Consider the following 27,813-nt stretch of genomic DNA (forward strand, 5'->3'; position numbering starts at 1 on the left):
TAACACAAGAGTATAAAGATGTATTTAGCCATTAAAGGATTGACAGGAGAACAGGCAACAGTGTCACTACAAATTGTAAGCTAAGATTATTATCACTAATTTACTATTATACATTATTACAGTGGTGTGTATCTATCTGACATATGCTCTTTCCCTGTGGTTTCCCCATTACCTTATCTGCATACCTTAATTAATGTTGATTCAGAAAACTGTCTCACCAATATGTTGACAAGTAGAGAACATGTATGAACCAGTATTCTTGCATCTTGATTGGCAAATTCTTGTATCACCAGTTTACATCTTGAACTTCATTGATGAGGAAGGATTCCACCGGTACGGAGGCTGCAGACCAGATTCAAACAAATTTGGGTTGTAATCCTGCACAGAAAGAGTGGCTTAGATTATTGGAAAAAGGTTACCATAGAAGAAATTAAGGAAATATGCAGACAAGATCTAGAGGAAAGTACAAGACATTAAACTTATAATTGTTATCAGGCAAAATACATGTTGCATCCACACTGAGCCAAATATGGCAGACTGCAAGCATGTAGAGATTCAAGGAGACAAGCAATTCAATGTCAATTAGATGCTGGCTAGGCACTTGGACACAAGGGAAAATAATGAAATGATTTGCAAGGTGAGAACTTGGTTTAGATATTTAGACTTAGATTTGTAGGAATACTTTTTTCATCTCTACATTTGATGTTTTACATGAAGGAAATTATTAGATATAATAACGAATATAATTCCCAAATATTACAGGTTCAATCAAATTCCAATACTACATCAAATTTTATCTTCAACGACAAATTTGATCAGCTCCATTCCTCACTTTCACATGGTCTCAATCATATTTTTTATAACTGGAAAGCGAATGTCAAGGTAATTAATCTTTTGGTCCCAACAGTCCTATCCTGAGCCTTGCCGGCATATTAAACCAAGGCTTGCATCATTTTCAACCTACCTAACAATTAAGAAAACCGCAAAAAATTATTTAACAAATGAAAGAATAAACAGCGTTGGGCTGGCACAGCATGCGGCAAGTCAAGTATGTGGCATGGCATGGCTACCCTAGTTCAAGGCTCTGCCTCAACATACAATGCCATCAAGCACACCACAATAATAGGTGAAGGGACCAAACAAATACAGATATGTAGTTCATTATCTTTCTTTTAATTATGCACATTATTTTAATTTTTGAAAAATAATATAGTAACATATTTGTATGGATATTTTTTAATATAATCAAAATTGGAAAAGGGTATCAATATGGGCATATGGGGATTTTTAACCTACTGGGTGGGGCCAAGAATGAGGATGGAGAGCATAATCGCTTGTCCTTGCCTTGCCCCATGGATATTCCTAAATAGATCTAGCAACATCACAATGTATGGGGCTGAGGCATGGCTCACTTGCACTTTTACCCACCTTTGAACTGGAGTGAGTGCTTAGACCCACCAATTGTTCCTATTTATGAAAGAACGATATAAGGAAATTGTTGGTCCTAAAAACGATGATGAAAAGAAGAAAAGGGAAGCAGAAACTTTGAGAGAAAAATGCTTGATAATTCCCCTCAAGCCAATTGGGGTATATATACTACTTACGAGAATACATACTAGGTAAGAAAATAAATTGATTCCCTAATTATAGTCTAATCATATCACACAATCATATCCCTAATTATTTACACAATCACTACAAATCTAGGCTATTTACAGAAAGTATCTCAACACTCCCCTTGAAGCTAGAGTGTACATGTCATATGCTCCACCATTGTTACAAATATACTCGATTCGTGAACTCCGAAGAGATTTTATGAAAACATCAACTAGTTGATCATTTAAGTTGACAAAGTTAGTAGAAATGCATCTCGACTCAATCTTTTGCTTAGTAAAATGGCAATCCACCTCTATATACTTTGTCCTCTCATGAAATATTAGATTTGATGCAATATGAAGGGCAACTTGATTATCACATATCAGCTTCCACATCCTGTTTTTTACTTTTCCAGGATATAAGATTCCCTCCAACTATAGTACAATATCCCAAAGTAAATCGTCTATCTGAAGGGGAACCTGTCCAATCTGCATCAGAATAGCCAACAATTTGTGAGTGACCCTTATCCTCGTAGAGTAGACTCTATCCTAGAGCTCCTTTGATATATCTAAGAAATCGAATGACTGCATCCTAATGACTACTGTATGGGGTTTGAAGAAATTGACTAACTACACTTACAGAAAAAAAAAAATATTTGGTCGAGAGATAATGAGATAATTGAACTTGCCAACTAATCTTTTGTATCTAACAGGATCTTTAAGTGACTCCCCCTGTTTAGGAACCAGTTTGACATTTGGATTCATGGAAGTATCCACGTGTCTACTGTCTAACATGCCTATTTCTTCCAATATATCAAAAGCATATTTTCGTTGAGAAATTGCAAAACTTGTTTTAGACTGTGCTACTTCAATCCTCAAGAAATACTTCAATTTTCCCAAGTCTTTAGTTTGGAAATGACTGAACAAATGTTGCTTAAGCTAAGAGATTCCATCATGATCATTTCCTATAATGACAATATCATCAACATAGACCACCAAGTACATGCATCTATCGCCATTATGACAAAAAAATACGGAATGATCAAAATTACTTTGAGACATTCCAAACTGTTGAACTACAGTGTTGAATCGTCCAAACCATGCCCTTGGAGACTGTTTTAGACCATAAAATGAGCATCGAAAATGACATACTAAGCCTGACTCTCCCTAAGCAACAAACCCTGGAGGTTACTCCATATAAACTTCTTCGGCGAGCTCACCATGAAGAAAAGCATTTTTAATGTCCAGTTGATGAAAGGTCACCACTGTTTTAGACCATACAATGAGCATCGAAAATGACATACTAAGCCTGACTCTCCCTGAGCAACAAACCCTGGAGGTTACTCCATATGAACTTCTTCGGCGAGCTCACCATGAAGAAAAGCATTTTTAATGTCCAGTTGATGAAAGGTCTAGTGATTAATTACAACCAATGAGATAAGGAGGCGAACATAAGCTATTTTAGCTACTAGAGAGAAAGTATCACTGTAATCAATCCCAAAAATCTGTGCAATCTTTAGCTACAAGGCAAGCTTTAAGACGATCATCAGATCCCACCTTAACAATGTAAACCCAGCGACAACCAACAGTAAACTTGCCAGGTGATAAAGATACCAGTTCCCAAATTCCATTATTATGAAGAGCAATCATCTCCTTAACTATTGCATTACACCAACCAGGATGATCCAATGCTTCTCTGACTGTCTTGGGTATAGAAACAACAGATACGATGGAAACAAAAGTATAATAGGAAAGAGACAAACGATGGTAGCTCACAAAATTATAAATGGAATAAGGATTTCGAGAAGAGCGAATACCTTTTCAGAGAGCAAGAGGAGTAGTTGTTGCTACTGAAGACATGACCGAAGTAGGTGATGATGGAACTGGATGTGAGTCATTAGAAGTACCTGCATTAGGGAAAGAAGTATCATTGTTATTAGCAGATGGATGAGGCCGCGTGTGTAGACCTGAAGAGGTGGTGTAGGAGTGGGAGATGGACTAACTTGAGTTCAAGGAGATATAAGAGTTGCAGATATAGGCAAAGCTCTAGGAACAAAGGTTTTGTGCGTTGAACTAGAAGAAAAGTAAGGGGAGGTTTCAAAAAAGATGACATCTGCAGAGATAAAATATCTGTTAGTAGTGGGATTATAACATTTGTAACCTTTTTGAAGCCAAGAATAGCCGAGAAAGACACATTTAATTGATTTGGGATGGATTTTGTCTTTACCATGGGTATGATCATGAACAAAACATATACATCCAAAAACTCACAGAGACAACTGGTTGGAGGTCTAGTTAGGAAAGAGAACCAAATGAGGACTCTGATGCTGCAAAACAAAGACAGGCATACGATTAATCAAGTAGCAAGCAGTAAGGACCGCCTCGCCCCAAAAATACAGCGAAACATTATCATATATGAGTAAGGTGTGGCAGTTTCAATCGAATGTTGATTTTTTCGCTCGGTAACACCATTCTGTTAAGGAGTATGGACACAAGAAGTCTGGTAAGTAATACCCTGAGTAGACAAGAAATGAGAAAAAGAAGAAGAAAGATATTCTCATGCATTATCACTACGTAAAACCTTAATGCGACCACCAAATTGGTTATGTATCTCAGCATAAAATTTTTGAAAAATGGAAAATAACTCAAAAGTGATTATTCATTAAAAAAAGCCAAGTGCAACGAGAATAATCATCAATAAAAGTAATAAAATACTGAAATCCCAAAGTTGTACTGACACAACTTAGACCCCAAATGTCTGAATGAACAATGTCGAACATCAAGGTGGCCCTGTTATGGACTCGCTTGGGAAAAAAAACCCGAGTTTGTTTCCCAAGTTAACATGACTCACATGCTAAAGAAGACAAAGAAGAAAAACTAGGGACAATTTTCTGCAATTTGAGAAGACTAAGATGTCCCAAACGGTTATGAATAAGCTCAGCGGAAGTGGTAGAAACAAAAGCAATTGGAGAGGTGGAGAGGTGGTACAATCCTTGTGGCTCAGATCCTGTTCCAATCATTCTCCCAATACTCCGGTCCTGCATCACAATAGAACTAGCAGTAAAAATTACTAAACAATCAAGATTTTTGGTTAATTTGCTAATGGAGATTAAATTATATGAATATTCAGGAGTGAACAAGACAGTAGTTAAGGGAATAGAAGGAAGGAGTTGTACTTTTCCCATTCCTTTAACTTGAGTTTGTGAACCATTAGCTAAGGTGACTTTAGATGGTGTGGAAGGTGAAACAAGAGTAGAGAAAAGATTGTGATTACCAGAGATGTGATCAGAAACACCAGAGTCTAGGATCCATAGACTAACAGGCGAAGACTTAGTTAGACAAACAAAGGAATTACCGGAGTGAGCAATGCTGGAAGATGGAGGATGTTGCTTAGCTATTTAGAACTGCAAGTATTCTTTAGTCTTCTCCAGTTAAAGCGATTAAATCTAGTTCTTGAGATTTATTAGTAGGTTATGGAAGCAGGCCTTCTTCGTTAGATTGGGCAAGATGAACTACTGACTTGCCAGTATTATCGGGTTGATTGGGTTGTGGTGGTCGGCCATGCAATGTCCAACATGCATCCCATGTGTTTACCTTTCTTATCACAATAGGAACAATGAAACTTTTTTCCTTTACCTTTGTGATTTCCTCCTTGTCCTTGATTCCCTTGCTGCATAGCCAAAACTGAGGATTTCTTATCTGTCCACTCTTAATAAGGGAAATACATAAGAGCCTAGCTAACACATCTTCTAAAGTTGGAATAACTGAACCAGTCAAAATTTGATCTTTCACAGAACAAAGGTCAGATCGCAACCCAATTAATACCAAAACCATAAAAAATTTATCTCGTTATTCTTCTTGCACATCAACATCATCATTAAAAGGCATAAAAGGCATAAGAGAATTAAATTCATCTTTCAAAGTTTCTACTTGACCTAAGTAACTAACCATATCCTAATAATTCTGTTGTAAGTGAACTATATCTGACACAACCTTATAGATGCGTTGTATGTCATTAGTATACAATGTTTTGGCCTTAATCCAAACCTTACAACAAGTTTTGCAAGATTGAAACAAAGCAAGCAATTTTGGATCTAATGAATGCCATAGAAGACTATATAGTTGAGCATCATTCTTAACCCAGTTGGTTTTATCAGTGGCAGTGATATCAGTGGCACCTTTTGCTAAATGATCATCATACCCTTGTCCTAAAAATCATAATTCTATTGATGCAGCCCAAAACACATAATTATTACTTCCTTGCAACTTCACCGTAGCAATTAAAAAGAAAGGTTTAAGGGACTTAAAACTTGTATTAAGAGTGTTATGTTTCTCAGACATGTCGAGAGAGATTCTCGAACAACAGGGGACTGAATAGGGACTTGAATCTGCCAAAAAAAGGAGGATTGTGCCTGTGAACAGTAAATCCGAAGCTACTATTCACAAGAGACGTGTGAAGACGGGCTGGACAAGTGATCGAACCTATTAGGCTGGAGTTGCCAGCGTCGGGCGATGCTGGAGGAAGGGTTGCAGGCGTGAAAAGGTCGCCGAAGAACAGTTCGCATGTCGACGCGTGTACTGAAGACAGATGGCATGAGCGGCGCGCGGAGGCGCATGGGGCCGGTTTTGGTGGCGACGCTTCACCGGATCGCCAATCAGAAGCCAACGAGAAAGATGGTCTAAGTGGTGAGACCAACTGATTTCCAGAAAGTCTCCAAAGCAAGGCGGCAGATCTGCCACTCACGGCTGAACCAAGTTTCTTGGTTCTAATACCATGAAAATGATAATGAAAAGAAGAAGAGGAAAGCATAAGCTTTGAGAGAAAAATGCTTGATAATTCCCCTCAAGCCAATTGAGGTATATATACTACTTACAAGAATACGTACTAGGTAAAAAAATAAATTGATTCCCTAATTATAGCCTAATCATATCATACAATTATATCCCTAATTATTTACACAATCACTACAAATCTAGACTATTTACAGAAAGCATCTCAACAGGTCCCATAAGATAACAAAACTTAATGATTTTCAACAGAAAATAAAACAAATATGTATTGTGATGGTGCAAGAGCTATCAAAGCTCCCCTAAGCATATGCATAGAGTATTTATATACATTCAATATCAAATCAACAATATATTCATCGTGTAAGCATAGAAACATAATCAAGTATCATAACCAAAATAACAAAATAGAGATTGACAAACTGAACACACAGTAGAACTTGAACATGACCAAATTTCTCCCCATTTTTGTCATCAGCATAAAAGGAAACAGGAGTAAAAAAAATTTGTTCAAATTGATCATGTAAAAAATATAAAGAAATTGTTCTAAAAGCAATTTTTAAAAAAAAAAAGAAGGTAAGAGATTAGATGTCTATTAGTTTATCTTTGCTATCAGATTCACCAATTTTTGCAATCTTTCTTTTCAATCCATGTCTCCCGCTTTTTCTCGATGGAACTTTTGGGGATTCATCACTCTCTAAGTTCAAAGAGGTGCTATCTGTTGAGTCAGATTTGCTTTCATCCTCAGATGTATTTTTAAAAACTTGGACAGAATCAATATCCGATTGAGAAGATCGATTGCTCGATTGAGGCTTAGGGAAAATTGGATGCACAGGTTTTCGGGCAGTAAGCTTTGAGAATTTTTCTCACTGGAACTGGAACAGCAGTATCATCAAACAGTTTTGGTGCAAAAGACGTAGGTGCTTATTCACCTGATTTTTCAGTATTCATAGGCTCTTTGGCTGAGGCAGGTTGTTTTTCAGCTGATTTTTCTTTGAGTGAAGGTTGTATTGTGTTTAGTGGAGATGGTTGGGTAAAAAGCTCATCGGTTGTGGGTTGTTGTGGTTGGGTAGATGGTCCTGCTGAGGAATCTACACCAAACGAACCAGAGAACCCAAAATTTAAACCTTACCCATTAAATCCATTTGAAAATAATCTTTCAAGAATTATATCCACCTTTCTTTCAACCTGTTCAATTCTATGAGACAAAAGCACCAAAGAACAATCTCTATCTTGAGCTATTGCTTGTTGCAGCTTTAAAGTATCATTCAAGACATTGTTTACCATCTTTAAAGCCTTTTGAATATTCTTCATCATCTTAAATGTATCTTTTGATACTTCAATTTTCTCACCAATATTGGTTTTCATTTCCACTGAATTTTCAAAACTAAAGCTAAACATAGAGTCCTCTGTTCTCACTCTTTCTTTTCCTTTTTCTATCCTCTTTCTTTCATTTTTTCTCCTCTCTCCCAGCATATGTTTCCTTAATTACCAGAATTTGAGCACCTTTTTTTTTCTTTGGTTAAATTAACTTTCAACTTTTTGAACACCAAAGTAAGAATCATCTTGTATGGCAATCTTCTCATAGATGTATTCTTAAGAATTCTTTTGAAGATCAGATATGCAAGATTCAGCTTTTGTTTGGAAAGAAGATGCCAAAGGATACACCAATCAAGTTTGTTAAAGTAGGTGTCGCTACCAGTTCTAGTGCATAGGAAGTATATAATGAAACTATGCAAGATACGGATCTGTTGAGGCAATGATGCTATGAGGAAATGAAAACTAATATCGGTGAGAAAATTGAAGTACCAAAAGATACATATAAGATTATGAAGAATGTTCAAAAGGCTTTAAAGATGGTGAACAGTGTCTTGAATGATACTTCAAAGTTGCAACAGGCAATAGCTCAAGATAGAGATGGTCTTTGGTGCTTGTGTCTTATAGAATTGAACAAATTGAAAGAAAGGTGGATATAATTCTTAAAAGATTAATTTTTAGATGGATTTGATGGGTCAAGTTTAAATTTTGAGTTCTCTGGTTCGTTTGGTTAGCAAGATCATATACTCAATCACAGCAACCCACAACTGATGAGTCTTTTACCTAACTATCTCCACTAAACACAATGCAACCTTTACCTATGGCCTCACCCAAAGAAAAATCAGCTGAAAAACAACCTACCTCATCCAAAGAGCCTATGAATATTGAAAAATCAGGTGAACAAGCACCTACATCTTCTGCTCCAAAATCGTCTGATGATACTGCTGTTCCAATTCCAGTGAGAAAATTCTCAAAGCTTACTGTCTGAAAATCTGTGCATCCAATTCTCCCTAAGCCTCAATCGAGCAATCCACCTTCTTAATCGGATATTGATCCTGTCCAAGTTTTTAAAAATACATCTAAGGATGAAAGCAAATTTGACCCAACAAATAGCACCTCTTTGAGCTCAGAGGGTGATGAATCCTCAAAAGTTTCACTAAAAAAGAACCGGGAGATATGGATTGAAAGCAAATATTGCAAAACCTGATGAATCTAGTAGCAAAGATAAACCAATGGACATCTAATCTCTTACCTTTTTTTTTAAAACTGCTTTTGGAATAATTTCTTTATTTTTTCTACGTGATCATTTTGAATATTTTTTTACTCCTATTTCCTTTTTTGCTAATGACAACAAAAAGGGGGAGAAATTTGATCATATTCAAGTTCTATTGTGTGTTCTGTTTATCAATATCTGTTTTGTTATTTTGGTTATGACACTGACTCTATTTCTATGCTTACATGATGAATATACTATTAATTTGATATTGAATGTATATAAATACTCTGTGCATATGCTTAGGGGGAGCTTTGATAGCTCTTGCTCAATCATATTGCATATTTGTTTTATTTTCAGTTGAAAATCATTAAGTTTTATCATCATCAAAGGAGATTATTGGCCCCATAAGTTTTGAAAGAGTTTGATTTTGATGATACCAAAATTTAATGAATTATGTTTATCTAACCATCTTCAGTATCAAAAGTAGAGTATCTAGAAAACATTGAAGAAATAAAGGAATTCTCTACATCGAAAAGGAAGAAGACTCTCATGGCAACACAAGATGGATCAAAGGAAGAAAAAGTGAAAAAAGGAATCTTTAGAAATTCATTGTAAAAGAGTGAGTGAATTGATATGCCAATAATAATTTTTTTTCATTCTATTTAAATAAATTTGATTTCAAAAAGCAAAGTTAATGTTTTAACTGATTAAAATTTTTTAGAAAGCATCTAATTTTAGAAATAGTTTAAATTTTGGTATCTAATTTTTCTCTATGTTTATTTTAGCTAACTAATTTCAATCTGCATGAATCTCAATATTTTAACGGCTAGTATTTTTAAATTTATTACCGTTGGACTACCTCTGTAGCTAAGAAAGAAAAATTCTTTCAGACATATATTTAAGAGATTGAATCTATTTCATAAATGAGTAATGAAAGTACTGATTTTCTTAGAACATTCGAAACCCTTGTGTTAATTTTTATCTTCATTGGCAAATCTTCTCTCTCATCTTAATAGCATTCTGTTATAATTGCTTAGAGTTGTTGAGAGAGTTTCTTTCTGAATCAAAACCTATACAAGGTTGATCAAATGTGTGTATTCACTTAGTAAAGGTTTTAAGCACCTATTGAAGCTTAGATGGAAATTTGAGTGGTGAATCAAACTTGTAAAAGTCTACAAGCACCTTGAAAGCTTGCTGGTGTATGTAAAGCTGCTCTCTTGGCGGGCAAAAGAGGTTTAGTGAAGTGAAGACTCAAGGAAGGACCTTGGAAGAGTGGATGTAGGCTGTGTTTGCCGAATCTTCTATGTTTGATTTTCTTATCCCTAATCTCTTTACTTCTAGCTTTTATTATTAGTCTGAAATATGTGCTTATGAGAATATAATAAAATTAGCTTGCTAATTTAATTTCTGTTCTATTTTACTGCATATGTTTAGTAGGCGTTCATCTGTGTTTAGCTGTTTCTCAAAATCCTTTAAGAAATTTTTTAAAATATCTGTTTCAAGCTATCACTCTTTTAGACTCAGAATCAATAGTCATAATTTTTCATTAAAGCTTGGGCTGAAAAATTGGTAAAGTAACCTATTCACCCCTCTTGGTCACTTGTCTACGGACAACAGTAATTTAATGCAAAGTCTTGACAAAGCAAATGATGAGCATATGGGCGATACAAAATAGACAAGTGAAAAATTAGAAATTGCATACCTTGTTGGAAAGATTCAGTCAAGATAACCATAAGACTCATTGCATTTTAAAAGTTTACATTCTCCAGCAGAAACAACACTAGTTATCTTACACATCAAAATCAAGAAATGGCAACAACTTCTAAAGAATTGTAATTCAACAATGAAATTAGAAAAGAAGAAAAAAAAAATGAGAGAGAGATGATATATGAGCAGAATATATATTTTGAAAAAAAAAAGGAAAAAAGGTATCATTTAGCTTACTATCACTAAAGAAATGAAGTGGGAATATGTGCCATCGAATTCTTTCTTTTTGATCTTTTATCGAATTGAATTCACACCACACCCATTCTCTAACCTATAGAGACGGATGACTAAAAAAACTGATAGATTTCCCACTTAATATATATATAATGAACACGTATAACCTGCTGCAATTTTAAATTATAAATATATAAAAGAGAGGACTGGTGGCTTATAAAAGATATATTTACACCACTATTTCCTCCATGAGGATCAAAAAGATTATATATATGTGCACCTAGTGTTACCTGTAGGTATGCTTTTGGTGCCAGATTCAGCTTATTTTCTAAAATGCTGTAGATACTGGCTGAATTGCAAGTATTGTGATGTCATTATTACCCATTCCACATTTTCTTACCAAAGCAAGTATTTTAGGATAATTCAATGGCCAACATACTTACACCCAGTACTAGTTTGGATTAACCTATTAAATCCCTAAACTAAAATTGTAAAAGAATTGAACTAATAAAAATCATAACAATTAATCACAAGTTAGCCACATTGTTAATGATTTATCGAAGCAAAGTAAAAAATTAATCATACATATTATTGATTGCATTCTAAATTTTGTTGATTGCACTCTAAATTATTGATTGCATTCTAAATTTTGTTGATTGCACTCTAAACTTTCATAAAATGATAGAATTACTCTCGTCTAACTTTTTGAATTTATTAAAATTCAGAACACAGTAAATAATATTTAAAGTGTGTTGACTTATTTAACTAATCCTAGCTGATTCTAGAGATTTGATTTGATCTGATTAGGATCCTTAATTATCTCTGTAATTATTATTTAATTATTTGCTTGCTGTTTAGATATAATTCTCTGTGTATAAATAGTCATGTAGACCGATTGTAAAGATTAAGAGTGAAATACAAAAATACTCAAAATTTTTCCAAAATTCTTCATGGTATCAGAGCTTTTCCTGATTTTTTGGGTCCAAATTCAATTTTTCATTTTTAGGGTTTCAAAACCCTAGATCTACCATTTTTGGTACTAACCCATCTAGGAGCCTCTTATTCTCTCACCGCCGGCACCAGGAGAACTGCCGGACTGCCGCCGGCCGATCGACCAACTCCGACGTCGGAAAAGCCTGCGCGTGAGGCTCACGCGCCACCCCTTCCCGGCGCATGACCCGTCGCTTCCCGGCGCGTGATCCATCGTCTATCACTATTTCGCCGCTCCGATCACTCCGGCGACGATTCCAACCATCTTTCCGGCCCTCCCGTGCTGTTACCCGGTCTTTTGGTGAATCAATTGGGCTTTCTTGTGTGTACAACCTTGGGTACCTCCTATTCTTTCACTGTTCATAAATCTTTACTATGGCAGAAGGTAAAAGGGTCTCGATTCCTAACTCTGATAATCCTTCCTTGCAAATTAGTCCTATAAAACTTGATGGAACCAATTATCTTGCTTGGTCAAGGTCTTGTTTGTTGTTTATCAAGGCTAGAGGACTGCAGGGTTATGTCACTGGTAATAAAAAGCAACCTGATGAGAGTGATCCAGATTTCCCTCAATGGGACTCGGATAATTGTCTTGTTATGACATGGTTACTAAACTCTATGCAACCTCATATCTCTAAGTCCTATTTGTTAATTGATACTGCTGCAAAAATATGAAAAGCTTTGTCCTTAACTTATTCCAAGATTGGGAATGATGCCCAAATTTATGATATTCGGAATAAAATTCATGGTACTAAGCAAGGAGAAATGACTATCTCTCAATTTTATTCTAAGTTATGTGGCTTATGGCAGGAGCTTGATTACTATCAAGACTTCCACGCAGACTGCACTGGAGATGCAGTCAAATTTCGAAAAATGATTGAAAAGGAGCGGGTCTATGATTTTCTTGCAGGGTTGAATAACGAATATGATCCAATTCAGGTCCAAGTGTTGGGAAGAAATCCTTTTCCTTCTCTAAAAGAGGCCCATGCCCATGTTCAACAAGAGGAAAGTCGTCGACATGCTATGCTCCATACTGCACCAGTTGAAAAGGCTAGGTTGACTACCAGTTTGAGCACACCACAGCCTCCTACTTCTGAGAAAGATCACTTACACTGTGACTATTGTGGGAAACCGAGGCATACCAAAGAGACTTGTTGGAAGTTACATGGTCGTCCCACTAGAGGTCGTGGAGGAAAACGAGGTACCTCTAGAAATCAAGCTAAGTTAGCAGAAACTGTGGAGGAGCCCTTTAAGGAGACAACAACGACTGAGTTCCTTTCCCCTAATGAACTTCAGAGTCTCAAGCGCCTCTTGTCTCATATTGACACCTCTTCATCCTCTGGTGCCACATCTAACTTTGTAAAGTCAGGTAATGCTTCCTCTTTTAATAATGTTCCATGGATTATCGATTCTGGTGCGAATAGACATATGACAGGCTCTTATAAAGGCTTTCTCAATTATTCTCCTTCTCTAACCAAAGATAGTGTCAAAATTGCTGATGGCTCTTTTACTCCCATATCCGGAACAGGTTCTGTTATTTGCACATCCAACATTAAATTATCATCTGTCCTTCATGTTCCCCACTTTCCTATCAACCTTTTATTTGTCAATGCTATCACCAATGCTCTTAACTGTAAAATTGAATTCTTTCCTGATCATTGTGTTATTCAGGATCTTCGCACAGGAAAGATGATTGGCAATGGTAGGCTGCATGATGGCTTATACATGTTGGAGGGTGATCCGGCTTCTTCGATATCTCAAGCCTGTTTTGGAGAAAATAAGGATGTCAATCGGGAAATAATACAGTGGCACCGGCGGTTAGGGCATCCATCATTTTTTGTCTTAGAAAAACTTTATCCTGATTTGTTTGCTAAAACCCAGTTTGGCTCTTTATTTTGTGATGCTTGTGAGTATGCTAAACACACTAGAACATCCTATCCTTTGAGTCATAATAAAAGTCAAATTCCTTTTGCAACTATTCATTCTGATGTTTGGGGGCCTACTCAAACGGTCTCCTTATCTGGTAATCGATGGTTTGTCACCTTTATTGATTGTTGCACTCGAATGACTTGGGTCTATTTGATTAAAGCTAAAAGTGATGTCTTTTCTTGTTTTCAATCCTTTCATAAGATGGTTTGTACTCAATTTGATACTAAGGTGAAAATTTTGAGAACTGACAATGGAAAAGAATACATGGATAGTAGCTTTTCTGCTTATTTGGAGAGTAATGGGATAATACACCAGACTAGTTGTCCTTATACTAGTGCTCAAAATGGCGTTGCTGAGAGGAAAAATAGACATCTATTGCAGGTAGCTCGATCTCTTATGTTCACCATGAATCTACCCAAAACATATTGAGGAGATGCAATTCTTGCATCTGCTTATCTTATCAATAAAATGCCTCTCAAGACCCTTGACTTTATGAGTCCTTTGACGGTTCTACAAGGAAAGAATTCATACGTTGTTCCACTAAAAGTATTTGGGTGTGTTTGCTTTGTCCATACTAGGACGGCAGGAAAACTGGATCCCAAGGCCCTTAAATGTGTGTTTGTTGGGTATTCTCCAACACAGAAGGGATACAAGTGTTATCATCCTCCCTCTAGGAAATACTTCGTTAGTATGGATGTTACCTTCCGAGAAACTGAACCCTACTTCAGTACCACCCACTCACCTCTTCAGGGGGAGAATAATGAGCAAGAAGAGGTGATCCCGAATTCTGTGATTCTGAATGATATGGTTCAACTAGAAAGTTTGAGTTCTAGTAGACAGGGGGAGATGTCCAATCAGGGAGAGAGAGCTGGTCGTTTGAACAAGCCAGATTTGAGAAGGTATTCAAGGAGAAATAAGGCAGAAGAAGCCATTATGCAGTCTACTCAGAGTCAAGAATCTTCTCCTGGTGAGTTACCCACAACTCTTTCTTCTGGTGAGTTACCCACAACTCTTGAATGTTTCAATGACTTAGATAAACCTATTGCACAAAGAAAAGGGGTCAGATCTTGCACTAAACACCCTATTTCTAACTTTGTTTCTTATGAATCTTTATCTCCTTCCTATAGAGCCTTTGCCTTGTCTATTTCCTCTGTGTCTATTCCACAGGATTGGAAGAAAGCTCTTGCAGATCCTAAATGGAAGAAAGCAATGATTGAAGAGATGAAAGCATTGGCTAAAAATGAGACTTGGGAGCTTGTCACTCTCCCACCTGAGAAGAAACTCGTTGGCTGTAAATGGGTGTTCACAGTGAAACACAAAGCTGATGGCACAATTGAACGGTTTAAGGCCAGATTGGTTGCTAAAGGATTCACCCAAACCTATGGAGTGGATTACCAAGAGACATTTGCCCCAGTTGCAAAAATGAACTCAATCAGAGTTTTGTTATCTTGCGCAGCCAACTTGGACCGGGACTTGCAACAGTTTGATGTGAAGAATGCTTTCCTCCATGGAGATTTAGAGGAAGAAGTGTTCATGGAAATTCCTCCTGGGTTCACTGATGAGAAGACACAAGGAAAGGTGTGCAGGTTAAAAAAGGCTTTGTATGGGCTAAAACAATCTCCCAGAGCTTGGTTTGACAGGTTTAGCAGAGCCATGATGTCCTTTGGTTACCAACAAAGCAATACTGATCACACTCTGTTTATTAAACATCATAAGGGTAAGATCACCCTTCTTATTGTGTATGTTGATGATATAGTGGTGACAGGTGATGACAAAGAGGAAATGGCTCAACTAAAGAGGTTATTGGCCCAGGAATTTGAAATCAAAGATCTGGGAAAACTGCAATATTTTCTAGGTATCGAGGTGGCTAGATCAGAAAAAGGAATTTTCATCTCCCAAAGAAAGTACATTCTGGATCTTTTGGAAGAAACTGGTATGATGGGGTGTAAACCAGCAGAATCTCCCATTGAAAGTAATCACAAGCTGAAAGCAGGAACTGGTGAGTCCGTGGATATTGGAAGATATCAGAGATTGGTAGGAAGGTTGATTTATCTCTCACACACTCGACCGGATATAGTCTATGCTGTTAGCTTAGTCAGCTAATTCATGCATGACTCTCGCGAGACTCATATGCAAGCTGTACTTCGCATCTTGAGATACCTAAAGGCTGCGCCAGGGAAAGGGCTTCTTTACTCCAAACATGGTCACCTCCGAATTGAAACTTTTACAGATGCAGATTAGGCAGGATCTCTCGATGACAGGAGATCCACCTCTAGCTACTGCACAGTTGTGGGGGGGAACTTTGTCACCTGGAGGAGCAAAAAACAAAGTGTTGTTGCTCGGTCAAGTGCGGAAGCTGAATACAGAGCAATGGCCCAAGGAGTATGTGAACTCTTATGGTTGCAGAAGTTATTGGAAGAGTTGAGATTGTCCGAGAGAGACAAGATAACTTTGTATTGTGACAATAAAGCTGCTATAAGTATAGCACAAAATCCAGTCCAACATGACCGAACCAAGCACATTGAAATTGATCGGCACTTCATTAAAGAAAAATTAACAGACGGTGTCTTGAGCCTAGTTCATGTGACTTCTACGGGGCAACTTGCAGATGTGTTTACTAAAGGGCTTAACAACAAGATCTACCATAATCTGATTTCCTGTTTAGATATGATTCTTTGTGTATAAATAGTCATGTAGACCAATTGTAAAGATTAAGAGTGAAATACAAAAATACTCAAAATTTTCCCAAAATTCTTCAAAGTGCAATTAATAATGTGGGATTAATTTTAACTTTTTTCAGATAAATCATTGATAATATGGCGAACTTATGTTTGATTGTTATGATTTTCATAAGTTCAAATGTTAAATAAGTTATGATTTTAGTTCAAGTGTTTAATGAGTTATTTTCAACTAGTATAATAGTGTAAGCATATATTCAGCCATAAATCAATTGGTGGTAGACATATGGCTTAGGTGGTAGGCTAACAGTGGGCTTATTGAGTAGATGAATTATTGATGTCTCCATAAACACTCAACAAAAATATATTGAGAGCTTCCTGTGACTCAGCATTGGACTTGGTTCAGTACATGGCCTCTTGGTTACCCCAATAAAAAGGATAACTATGGTGGTAGATTCACTCAAGAGAACAATATTGAGACCTTGGTGTGGATCACCAAGACTAGTGTTAGCAGATAGTGAAAGTTAGTTTTTGCAAGTTAGTAGTCCTATTTTCAAGAGTCATTTAGTTATAGTGGTTAACCCATAATGTAGATAGTGCAAGTTAGCTTTTACTTTTCCTTAGTGTTAGGTCGGTGATCCTCCATGTTGCTTAAAGATTCCTTGTTTTTAGGAGATGGTAAGTTAGTTTTTACTTTTCTACAATGTTAGGTGGGTGATCCTCCATATTGCTTAAAGGTTCATTATTTTTAGGAGATGATTATGTCTTCCTCTTATATCTAAATGCAGCAACTCAATAAAAGAACAAGGAAAAAAATTTTTGAAGTTTTTGAGTACTTTAACTCGAGAGATTTTCATGTTCTCTCTAAAGACCCTGTTCCATTGTAACCATAGGTTGAAAAAATAAAATTTCGTCTTTAAAAACAATAGACCCATAACTCAATCCATTTTCAAGGACCTTAACATTTTGTTATCAAAATCGGGGGTTATGGGTAACTCAATCCAACAACATCTTGATTGAATTCTTGCCTTGTTCTTGGAAGAGCAAGCTGCCAACAAGGGCCAAGAAGAATTAAGTGCTAAGTTGAAATCTCTTATCACCCAACACCTGTGACAGAGGAAAGCAACCACTCTCACTCATCCAGAGGCAAGGAAGTAGTAAGATCAGCGGGGTTCAGATAATTCGGGCAATGTATGATTGTTCCAAAATTCACCAAATTAGATTTCCTCATTTCAATGGTTGAGAAGATCCATTAGGATGGCTGAATCTTTCGACACCAACAGACCTCTGCAGAAAAAAAAAGATCAATCTAGCTTCTTTTCATTTGGAAGGTACAACTCAATTGTAGTTCTTGCAATTAAAGCAGGATTTTCCTAACTTGACTTGAGAAGAGTTCAAGCACCAATGCAATCTCCATTTTGGGCCATCAATCCGTAGTAACAAATTGGGAGAGCTAGCAAAATTAAAGCAGACACTAATGGTTGCTGACTACCAAACCCAATTTGAGGTTGTTGTCTCTCAAGCTAGAAGCCTCACCCATAATCAAAAAATACAGCTTTATCTCAGTGGGTTGCAACAATACATCACTATGGAGGTGGAACTTCACTAACCAATAGACCTAGTCATTGACATGAGCATGTCAAGACTCTGTGAATGGAAAAATTGGTCCATATGTGCCGCAAGTCCTTCAACCAAGCGTTCATCTCAACAAACAACAGAAGCAAAAGGTACCCGAATAATTAAGTACTTGAACCACGATGAGATGGAGGAACAACGACGAAAAGGATTTTGTTTTAACTGTGATGAACCCTTTATTCGAGGACATAATTGCAAGAAATTATTTTAGTTGGATTTAGCATATGATGACCCGGGAAATGTTGCAACGGACCAACTATTGACTGAACAGTTCCTAGAAATTTCCTGAGTTTGCGCTTAAGGACAAGTGCATAGTGGAGGAGGAGAGTAATGTTAGCAAATAGTGCAAGTTAGTTTTTGCAAGTTGGTAATCCTATTTTCAAGAGTTACGTAGTTAGTAGTTAAGCCATATTCTTAGTGGTTAACCCATAATACAGATAGTGCAAGTTAGGCTTTACTTTTCCTTAGTGTTAGGAGGGTGATCCTCCGTGTTGCTTAATGGTTCCTTATTTTAAGGAGACGGTTATGTCTCCCTCTTGTATTCAAGTGCAACAACTCAATAAAAGAATGAGGAGAAAAATTTCTAAAATTTTTTAGCACTTCAACTCAAGAGATTTTTAAGTTCTCTCTAAGGAGTCTATTCCATTGCAACCATAGATTGCAAAAAGAAATTTTCGTCTTCAAAAAATTCTAATAATAGACCATAACTCAATCCATTTCTAAGGACCTTAACAACTTAGTTTAGCATATGGGCTCTTAGTGACACCTGTAAACACTCGTGTAAAAGAAAACAAGCTTGGTAGTAGATTCACAGCAAGTAGGAGCAGAGATGCCATAACAACTCAACTGTGGATGAGGGTCACATTTAAGGAGGATTGTTGGGATAGCAAGTGTAAAGCAGGAAAGTACCACACTAGAAAGGCAAGGACTAGACAAAAATAAGTCGAAAATGCCTATGGACCTAATGTCTTTTTGGACAAAATGTGATGTCAAGCCCACGAGTGTGATACTCTGACAAGGAAATTCTTACATATAAGAGAAAGAGATTTAGGAATAAGGCTAATTTTGGGAAGAAATAATCAGATTGTTCTAGAAAGGCAAGAAACAGAAAGCAATAGTTTGTTATTTTGTTGGACGAAAGCATAAAAGGGAGCTAGAAGGGAGTTGTTATCAATCGAGAATTTGAATGAATTTGAATCTCCACATTTCCTCCCTAATTCTCTCTTACTCTCTCTTTCTCACTCTCTTATCTCTTTCCTTTTTCCCCAAATCCATCTAAATCTCCCTAATTCCTTCTTCTAGTCTTAAATCTCTATCTGTGACAAATTGGTATCAAAGCCGTTCAAGGGCTGAATATATCGCAATGACTACTCGATCCATAATAGCAAGTTCCGAGATGAAGTTTGCTGAATTGGTAGAAAAATGACGAAGTTACAAGAAGGGATGCAGAAATAGGCAGACAAATTTGATGGAGAGTTGAAGGAGGTTAAGGAAGGTCTGCAGAGATCCACAAATGATAATGAGGCCCTAAAAGGAGATCTGCAAGCTTTTATGCGGACTGTTATGAAGGCGATTGGGAAACAATTGGCAAATGGAGAGGAGTTGGTCAGCTGAGATTGAAAATTAATGGATCAGGCTCCTTTAAACGCCTATTACCCACACCTCCAGCAACCGCGAGCACCTTTGGTAATACTTCCAATAATTTTCTTAATCCTGCACTTGATAACAATCTGTTAACAAAAATTGAGCTAGTAACCCGTGATGGAAAGGATCCTAGACCCTGGATCCGAAAATGTGTCAAGTATTTTGAAGTCTATAAAGTTCCTCAATATCATAAGGTGGATATTGCAAGCCTATTCTTAATGAACAAGGCTGATGCCTGATTCCACAATTGGAATCGAGGCTAGGTGCAATCTTGGGAAGAATTCGAGATGGCCTTTAGCACTAGATTCGAGGATGAGGATCTTGAGGATACTGTGGAAGAAATGATGAGGCTAAGGCAAGAGGAAGGGGTAGCAGACTATGAGGATCAGTTTGAAGAGTTGAGGATTAGAATGGAATGGCTTTTGGTAGATTTAAGAGAAGCCTATTTTCTATCTACCTTCATAGGAGGCCTTAAGGATGAAATCAGATTTATGGTTCGTATGTTGAAACCCACCACCTTGACTCAAGCTGTGAAAATAGCTAGATTATAAGAGAAGTTAGATTATACCAAAGGAAATAAATCCTCCACCCAAAACAAGACCTACTCAAATACAATTCCAATACCAAGCCTAGCAATGTTCCTTCCATAGTTGCCACCACTAATCCTTCCCCAATCACAAATTCAAGTACCTCAATTAATAAACCATCGACATCAAATCCTATCACTACTAAACCCAACCTAAGACCCTGTGGTGAGAGATTTTTCCAGGGCATCAATGCAAGACCAGAACAATTAATAAACCATCCAACTATGCAGGTAGAGGGGCCAATTGAGGGAGGGGAGGATAAAGAGGTGGTAGAGCCGGAAACACAAGAAGGGCCCATATTATCTGTTAATGCAGTGGAAGATAGCCAGGGTTATGAAACTATTAAAAGGTGCTAGGCAGACATAAGGATAGGAAGTTGGTTATTCTGATTGATACGGGTAGCACTAATAGCGTTTTAGATAAAAAATCGCAAAGGAATTGAAGACAAAGTTGATTGAGATTCCTCAAGCAATGGTCATAGTAGCAGAAGGAAGAAAGATGACCTGCAGCCATAAATGTTAGCAATTTGGTTGGCAAGTGCAAGGCCATTCCTTCAGTACTGGTTTGAGATTGTTGGAATTGGACAGCTATGACATGATTCTCGGAGTGCATTGGCTCAGAACATTCAATCTAATCCTGTTTGATTTTGATGGTTTCAAAGTAATGCTCAGCATCAAAGGAGGAGCAATAGTGCTACAAGGCCTGAATGAATGTGATTCTCCACTAAAGAGCTGTGAAGGAGTAGAGCAGTTGTTACACAAGAATGTAACAGATTTTCAAACCCTCTGTTCTGTGTGAAATTAGCAGATCTTGTTGAAGAGGAATGGAAGGATTATTCCACGGCAGGAGAAGAAGATGACAGAATGCAGCACTTACTAGCAAAGTTTAAAGCTATATTTGAGGAACCACAAGGATTACCTCCTCCTAGGAGCCATGATCATGCAATTCCCTTACTGCTTGGGATGCACGCTGTTAATATCAGGTCTTACAGGTACCCACATTTCTAGAAGGCAGAGATTAAAAAGCTGGTATCCGAGATGCTGAGTTCAGGGACTATTTAACCTAGTACAAGCCCTTACTCTTCCCCTATCTTATTAGTAAAGAAAAAGGATGGAAGCTGAAGGTTTTGGAGGTTTTGCATTGATTACAGAAGACTAAAGGACAATACAGTGAAGGATAAGTTCCCAATTCCCATTATTGATGATTTATTAGATGAGTTGAATGGGGCTAAAGTGTTCTCAAGCTGGATCTGAGAGCAAGTTATCATCAGATCAGAATGAAGGAGGGTGACATTCATAAGACAGCCTTCAAGACCCATCACGGGCACTTTGAATTCACTGTCATGCCCTTTTGGGCTCACAAATACTCCAGCCACATTTCAAGCTCTCATGAATCAAATCTTTCAGCCCTATTTGAGAAAATTTGTGCTTGTGCTCTTTGATGATGTTCTGGTTTATAGTCCTAACATGGATTCTCACCTACAAAATTTGAAGTTGGTATTTCAGATTTTTCAACAACATCATCTCTATGCCAAATTCTCTAAATGTTCTTTTGCCAAGGCTAAGATAGACTATATGAGGAATCTTATTTCTGCTCAAGGAGTTTCTACTGACCCTAGGAAGGTGGCAACCATGGCTTCTTGGTCAGTTCTATCCTCAGTCCAAGAATTAAGAAGCTTTCTTGGGCTAACAGGCTATTACAGGAAGTTCATTAAGAATTATGGAGTCATCAGCAAGCCCTAGATTGATCTATTGAAGAAGGATTCCTTCTAACAGTACAACACTGCTCAACAAGCCTTCTTTCAATTAAAAGACATTATGACAAAGGCTCCTGTGCTTGCCCTTCCTGATTTCAGTAAGCCATTCGTTGTAGAAACCGATGCTAGCAATTTGGGAATGGGAGCATTCCTACAGCAGAAAAATCACTCCATAGCTTTTATTTCTAAGGCTTTTGGTCCGAGGAGTCAGAGCTTAATTGTCTATGAGAAGGAACCTTTAGCAATCACTTTTACTATCTCAAAATGGAGGCAATACCTTGAACAAGAGTTGTTCTATATTAAAACGGACCATGAAAGAATAAAATTTTTATTAGAGCAGAGATTGCATACTAATCTTCAACACAAGAGAATTGCAAAGTTATTGGGGCTGGATTATAAAATTCAGTACAGGAAATGAGTGGAAAATAAGGTGGCGGATGCACTTTCCCGCAAACCTAGTCAGGAAGCTGATATGTTGCATGCTCCACATTTAACTCATTCATCCAAAGCTCCCGCATGGATGAATAGTATTATAGAGAGCTATGAGGAGGACAGTAGAGCTTCTGAATTGCAAAAAATCCTTGCAAAAGATCCTAATGCTGCTCCAGGGTATAAATTGCAGAATGGATATTGTTGTATGAGGACAAAATATTTGTTGCCCTACACACATCTTGATACGGATCCAATAGGGCAAATTTCTAACAATGGTGTGGAGCAAACTTATGTCATTCAAATGGATCTAAAAGGAGTTCAAAATCATATTCATATGATCCATATATATTTGGGGCATGCTTCAACTCATATGGAACAGATTTGGTGCAACACTTGCAATCATAGGCTTAGGGAGCCTAATCAAACCTATGGGCTAAAACTACACAAAGGGAAGCCTAAAGTGAAGATCAAGTAAGGCTTTTGTGAAGATTCAGCTTTGTTATGATGGGCTTGCTATATTTTTATTATTTAACATTTGTTTTATTTTAGCTTTGTTTGGGCTTGTATTCTGGCCATACTTTATCTTTTAAGTTTTAGAGTGTTGGGCCATGTTTTGGGCTTATGTTTTAGTACTTATGTGTTATTTTAGTGTGTGATTGGGCTTGGGCCTTACGTGTTTAAGTCAGGTCCAAGAAGAGTGTCTTAGGGTTTTATTTGTTTTTCTCCTTACTATATAAGGATAAGAAACAATTGTAAGAGGCAGCTTTTAATCAAAATTTCAGAATTCTTCTCATGCCTTTGGCGTGTATTGCTTTGAGTGAGAGTGAGGATTTACTATCATCAATTGCACCAGGAATCTTGGCTTACTTATCAACTATTTGTTGTGGCGTTTGTCAGATTCTCATATAAATCCTTCGATCATTGGTGTTTCAGCTTCTTTAAGTGTGGGGTGCCATAGGAGGTGGGTTTATCAAATCTTTGGAGTCCATATCTACTTGTGCGTGTGGGTTTGAGACTTGTGCCATAGAGTTCCGCGTCACATCTCTCGAACAGAAATTATTAGAGCTCTATCATGCTTCAATATTGGGTGGACATTCTAGGATTCATGTAACTTATGGCTAAAGAGACATTTTTTCTGGCTTGGGGTGAATGTTATGCAATTCATCAAGTGTTGTGATACTTGTGCCAAATGCAAAGGAGAAACTTGTGCCACACTAGGACTTTTACAGCCTCTGCCTATTCCACAGCAAGTCTGGCAACATATCTCTCTGGATTTCATTGAGCATTTACCCAAATCCAGAGGGAAGGGCACTATCTTGGTAGTGTTTTGTCGATTCACTAAATATGCTTCTCACCCATTCGCTGCCTCTACTGTGGCCAAAGTGTTCCTTGACAATGTTTATAAATTGCATGTAGCTCCCCAAACAATGGTGTCTACCAGGGATAAAGGTCTTACTAGTTTATTCTAGAAGGAGCTTTTTAAGAAGTTGGGGGTGTCTTTAGCTTTTTCCTTTGCCTACCATCCTCAATCTAATGGTCAAACAGATAGAGTGAATCGACGTGTGGAAAATTACCTCCGTTGCATGTCTCACATGAAAACTACTTTCTGGGTTGATTGCTTGCCACATACTAAGTGGTGGTACAATTCTTCTTATCACTCTTCCATCAAGATGTCCCATTTGAAGCACTATATGGATGTTGTCCTAATCCTTCTTCAATAATTTCCTTGGGTGTGACTTCAGTGGGAAAGGTGGAAGAATTTCTAGTGCACAGAAGTCACTTACAGAAGTTACTTGAAGAAAATTGCAAGCAGCACAGCACAGGATGAAACATCAGGCCGATAAGCACAGAAGTGAGAGAATTTGTAGTTGGGGATTGGGTGTACTTAAGGTTGCAACCTTATAAGCAAGCAACAATGGCTATGAGACATTCCTTGAAGCTGTCAACTAAGGTTTATGGGTCATTTCAAGTCATTGAGAAGATTGCAACTGTAGCCTATAAATTGCAACTTCTTGCTCATGCAACTATTCATCCTGTGTTCCATGGATCAATGTTAAAGAAGTTGGGTGACAATATTGTTCCATTGCAAGACCTTCTAGTAATGTTGGAGGATACTTCCACTGTCCTCCCTAAAAGGGTTAAGGAGACAAGAACTGTGACTACACGGGAGCAGCAGGTTGTCCAAGGCTTGATTAAATGGCTCAATTTTCCAGACGATGATGCTACTTGGGAAGACCAAAGTTTTATTACAGCACAGTTTCCTCAATTCTCACATTCTTGCGGACAAGAATGCGCTAATGGGAGCGGTATTATTACATATAAGAGAAAGAAATTTAGGAATAAGGGTAGTTTTGGGAAGAAATAATCAGATTGTTCTAGAAAGGTGGGAAACATAAAGTGATACTTTGTTATTTTGTTGAACGAAAGCTAAAAGGGAGCTAGAAGGGAGTTTGTTATCAATCGAGAACTTGAATGAATTTGAATCTCCATATTTCCTCCCTAATTTATTTCGATGAACGAAAGCATAAAAGGGAGCTAGAAGGGAGTTTGTTATCAATCGAGAACTTGAATGAATTTGAATCTCCATATTTCCTCCCTAATTCTCTCTTACTCTCTCTCTTTCTCACTCTCTTATCTCTATCCTTTTTCCCCAAATCCATCTAAATCTCTCTAATTTCTTCTTCTATTCTTAAATATCTCTGTCTGTGACAAAAATATTCTCCAGGCATTTTATACTATCTAGTTCCAACATCATGTGTATGCCTCCCTGTGTGCAACTCATAAAAGCAGCATATATTTCTTCCATGTATATGTATTTAGAGTGAGAGAGAGAAGACAATGGAAGTTCCGGACACCAAAGAAAAAGTTTAGAAGAAAAGTGTATTCACTTGAATGCATGAATAGATATCATGTTTTAAGAAAACATACTGCATTAACTAAATTAAAATAAAATACTGAAGCTTTAGAAATGGCAGAGTTCATATATTCTGATTTCCTATAATTGCATCCAACGACGACTAAATTATGTATTAAAGAATGAATTATGAATTATTTCCTTTCCTTTCATTAAATAAAAAGATAAAAATAATGCCTTCTAAAATAAAGTATGTACTCATGTTTAACGTAACCATGTTAAGAGGTTTGTCCACAATTGAAATTGAAGTACAACAACCAGAGTTGATATAGAAAAAGAAGTTTACCGTGATTCATCAACATTAGGAACTGCAATAAGTTCACTCTGGGGAGAATATTTCATGCAGAGGCTCACTGAAAGCAGAGTTCTCCAACCAATGGAAATCCAAATCCAAATCTATATCCAGCATTGAAAACATAACCTAAATGTGTATGAATGAAATACTGGTTGTCATTTTTCATTAACATGGATTCTGGACCACCAATCCATGTCCAAACACAACAAGAGCTACTAGCATAAATCTCACATTTACACGTTGCCGTCTGTAAGTCTCAATACAAAAAAAATGGTCACTAGATGAATTGAATTCCATCAGTTAAAACTTCCAGATTGCATCAAATGGGTCATAGAGACATCAACAGTGCACCATACGAGCCAATCGAATTTTCAACTTAAGTTGCCTTGCTTCTTTATGAAAACCAGAATGACCAAGACCATTTATAACAGCCCGTTGAGCTGATCGGAGTATTTTCATGCCATTGTTTAAACAAGATAGCAAGAGTTTGGATGCACATCGATATCTTCTAGCATTGCAAAGATTGTGGACCAAGGAAGAGTAGGTAAAGGAGTCCCTTGTCTCCATTGATTCAAACATTTGCAAGGCATGATCAATCTTACCAGCTTTGCCCAACCCATCAACCACACAATTTAAAGCAACTGAAGGCGAACTGAAACCCATCACATTCATATGCTTAATATGTCGCTGTGCCCCCTCAATGTTACCTATTTTACACAACCCATCTATCAAAATTGTGTGTGTATATTCATCACATTCTAAGCCAACACCTTCTATTTCGTCAAGCAATTCATATGCAGCTTCCAATTTACCTTCTTTACAATACATATGTATTAGTGTATTATAAGATGCTAAATCATGCTCAATACCATTTCTCCTCATCTGATCCATATAACAAGTAGCCTCATTAATCCTACCACACTTGATTAAAGCACCAGCAATGGTGCAATATGCAAAACCATCAAAAGTATAACCCTTATCGCACATCTCTTGCCATATCTCAAGCCCTTGTTCAAACCGCCTGGATCTAAAACAGCATTTCATAATTGTGGTATAAGTTATGCAGTTTGGCACATAACCAGATGCTGCCAGCTCTTTGAGCATTCTACTTGCAGCTTTCAATCTCCCCGCTTTACACAACTCATTAATAAGAATATTATAAGTGATTAATTGAGGAACAAAGCCATGACGCTGTAAACTCCTAAAAAGCATAAGTGCATTACTCATATAACCATTCTTGCAAAGACCATTAATCATAATATTAAAAGTAGCTGGACATGGGGATAAATCATGGTGAATAATATCCCTGAAAACCTGATATGCTTCCTCTGGTTTTCCTACCTTAAAAAAGCAATGCATCAAAGTATTAAAACTCCAAATATCAGGAGCTATTCCCCTTTGAAGCATTTCGTCAAACAACTCAAGGGATTTCAACACTAAGCAATTTCTAGTTGCACCAGCAATAAGAGAATTGTAGGTAATAACAGTTGGGTTTATACTGGCTTCGCTCATTCTATGGAGAAGAGAATAAGCAGCTTCAAAACTAACAAGGCGAGAGTAGCCATCAATAAGTGTATTATAAGTAACTGTATTAGGAAGCACTCCTAATCTTATAGCATCACAAATGATAGATTCTGCTCTATCTAACTGCCTCACTTTGCAATATGATGCTATGCATATGTTTAATAATCTAGTGGACAATTTACTAACCATTCTGTCTGTGGATAAATTTCTTTGAACCCCTCCAATTTTAAGAAGAACAGAAGTAAGTGCATACCAAAAATGGAGAAAACCAGAGGAAGCTGGAAGGAATTCTGAATCTTTTTCGTCCTCCTTCGACTTGAGCAATTGGTGTTAAATTAAATGAGCTGATAAACCCTAGACACGTCCAGAACAGAAAGGAAAGAGCCGCAGCTGTGCTCGTGGATAGAGCGTTCTTTCGGGGTTTGCCGGGGGAGTACCAACTGAATTCACTCCAGCAAAGCTCCCAAGAGTGGCATTTATATTTTGACCGACCATAAGTTTTTCAGTTAAAACAGGTCTTACTCTTAGTCCCGAGGCCACGATTCCCCAGTTTACATAAGTCCCATTAGCCTAGC

At 37.3% G+C, this 27,813-nt stretch overlaps 1 protein-coding gene across 1 annotated transcript; it reads right to left on the reverse strand.

The window, feature by feature from the left end:
• Window positions 1–27,813, reverse strand: LOC110623452 (putative pentatricopeptide repeat-containing protein At4g17915). Its single transcript, XM_021768405.2, has 2 exons — window positions 25,706–27,813; window positions 1–378 (listed from the first exon to the last, which is right to left on the reverse strand). Exon 1 carries the CDS (start codon window positions 27,425–27,427, stop codon window positions 26,054–26,056), a length of 1,374 nt encoding a protein of 457 aa, XP_021624097.1. The 5' UTR covers window positions 27,428–27,813; the 3' UTR covers window positions 1–378; window positions 25,706–26,053.

The sequence above is a fragment of the Manihot esculenta genome, chromosome 9 (assembly GCF_001659605.2).
Source record: "Manihot esculenta cultivar AM560-2 chromosome 9, M.esculenta_v8, whole genome shotgun sequence".
Classification (NCBI taxonomy): domain Eukaryota; kingdom Viridiplantae; phylum Streptophyta; class Magnoliopsida; order Malpighiales; family Euphorbiaceae; genus Manihot; species Manihot esculenta.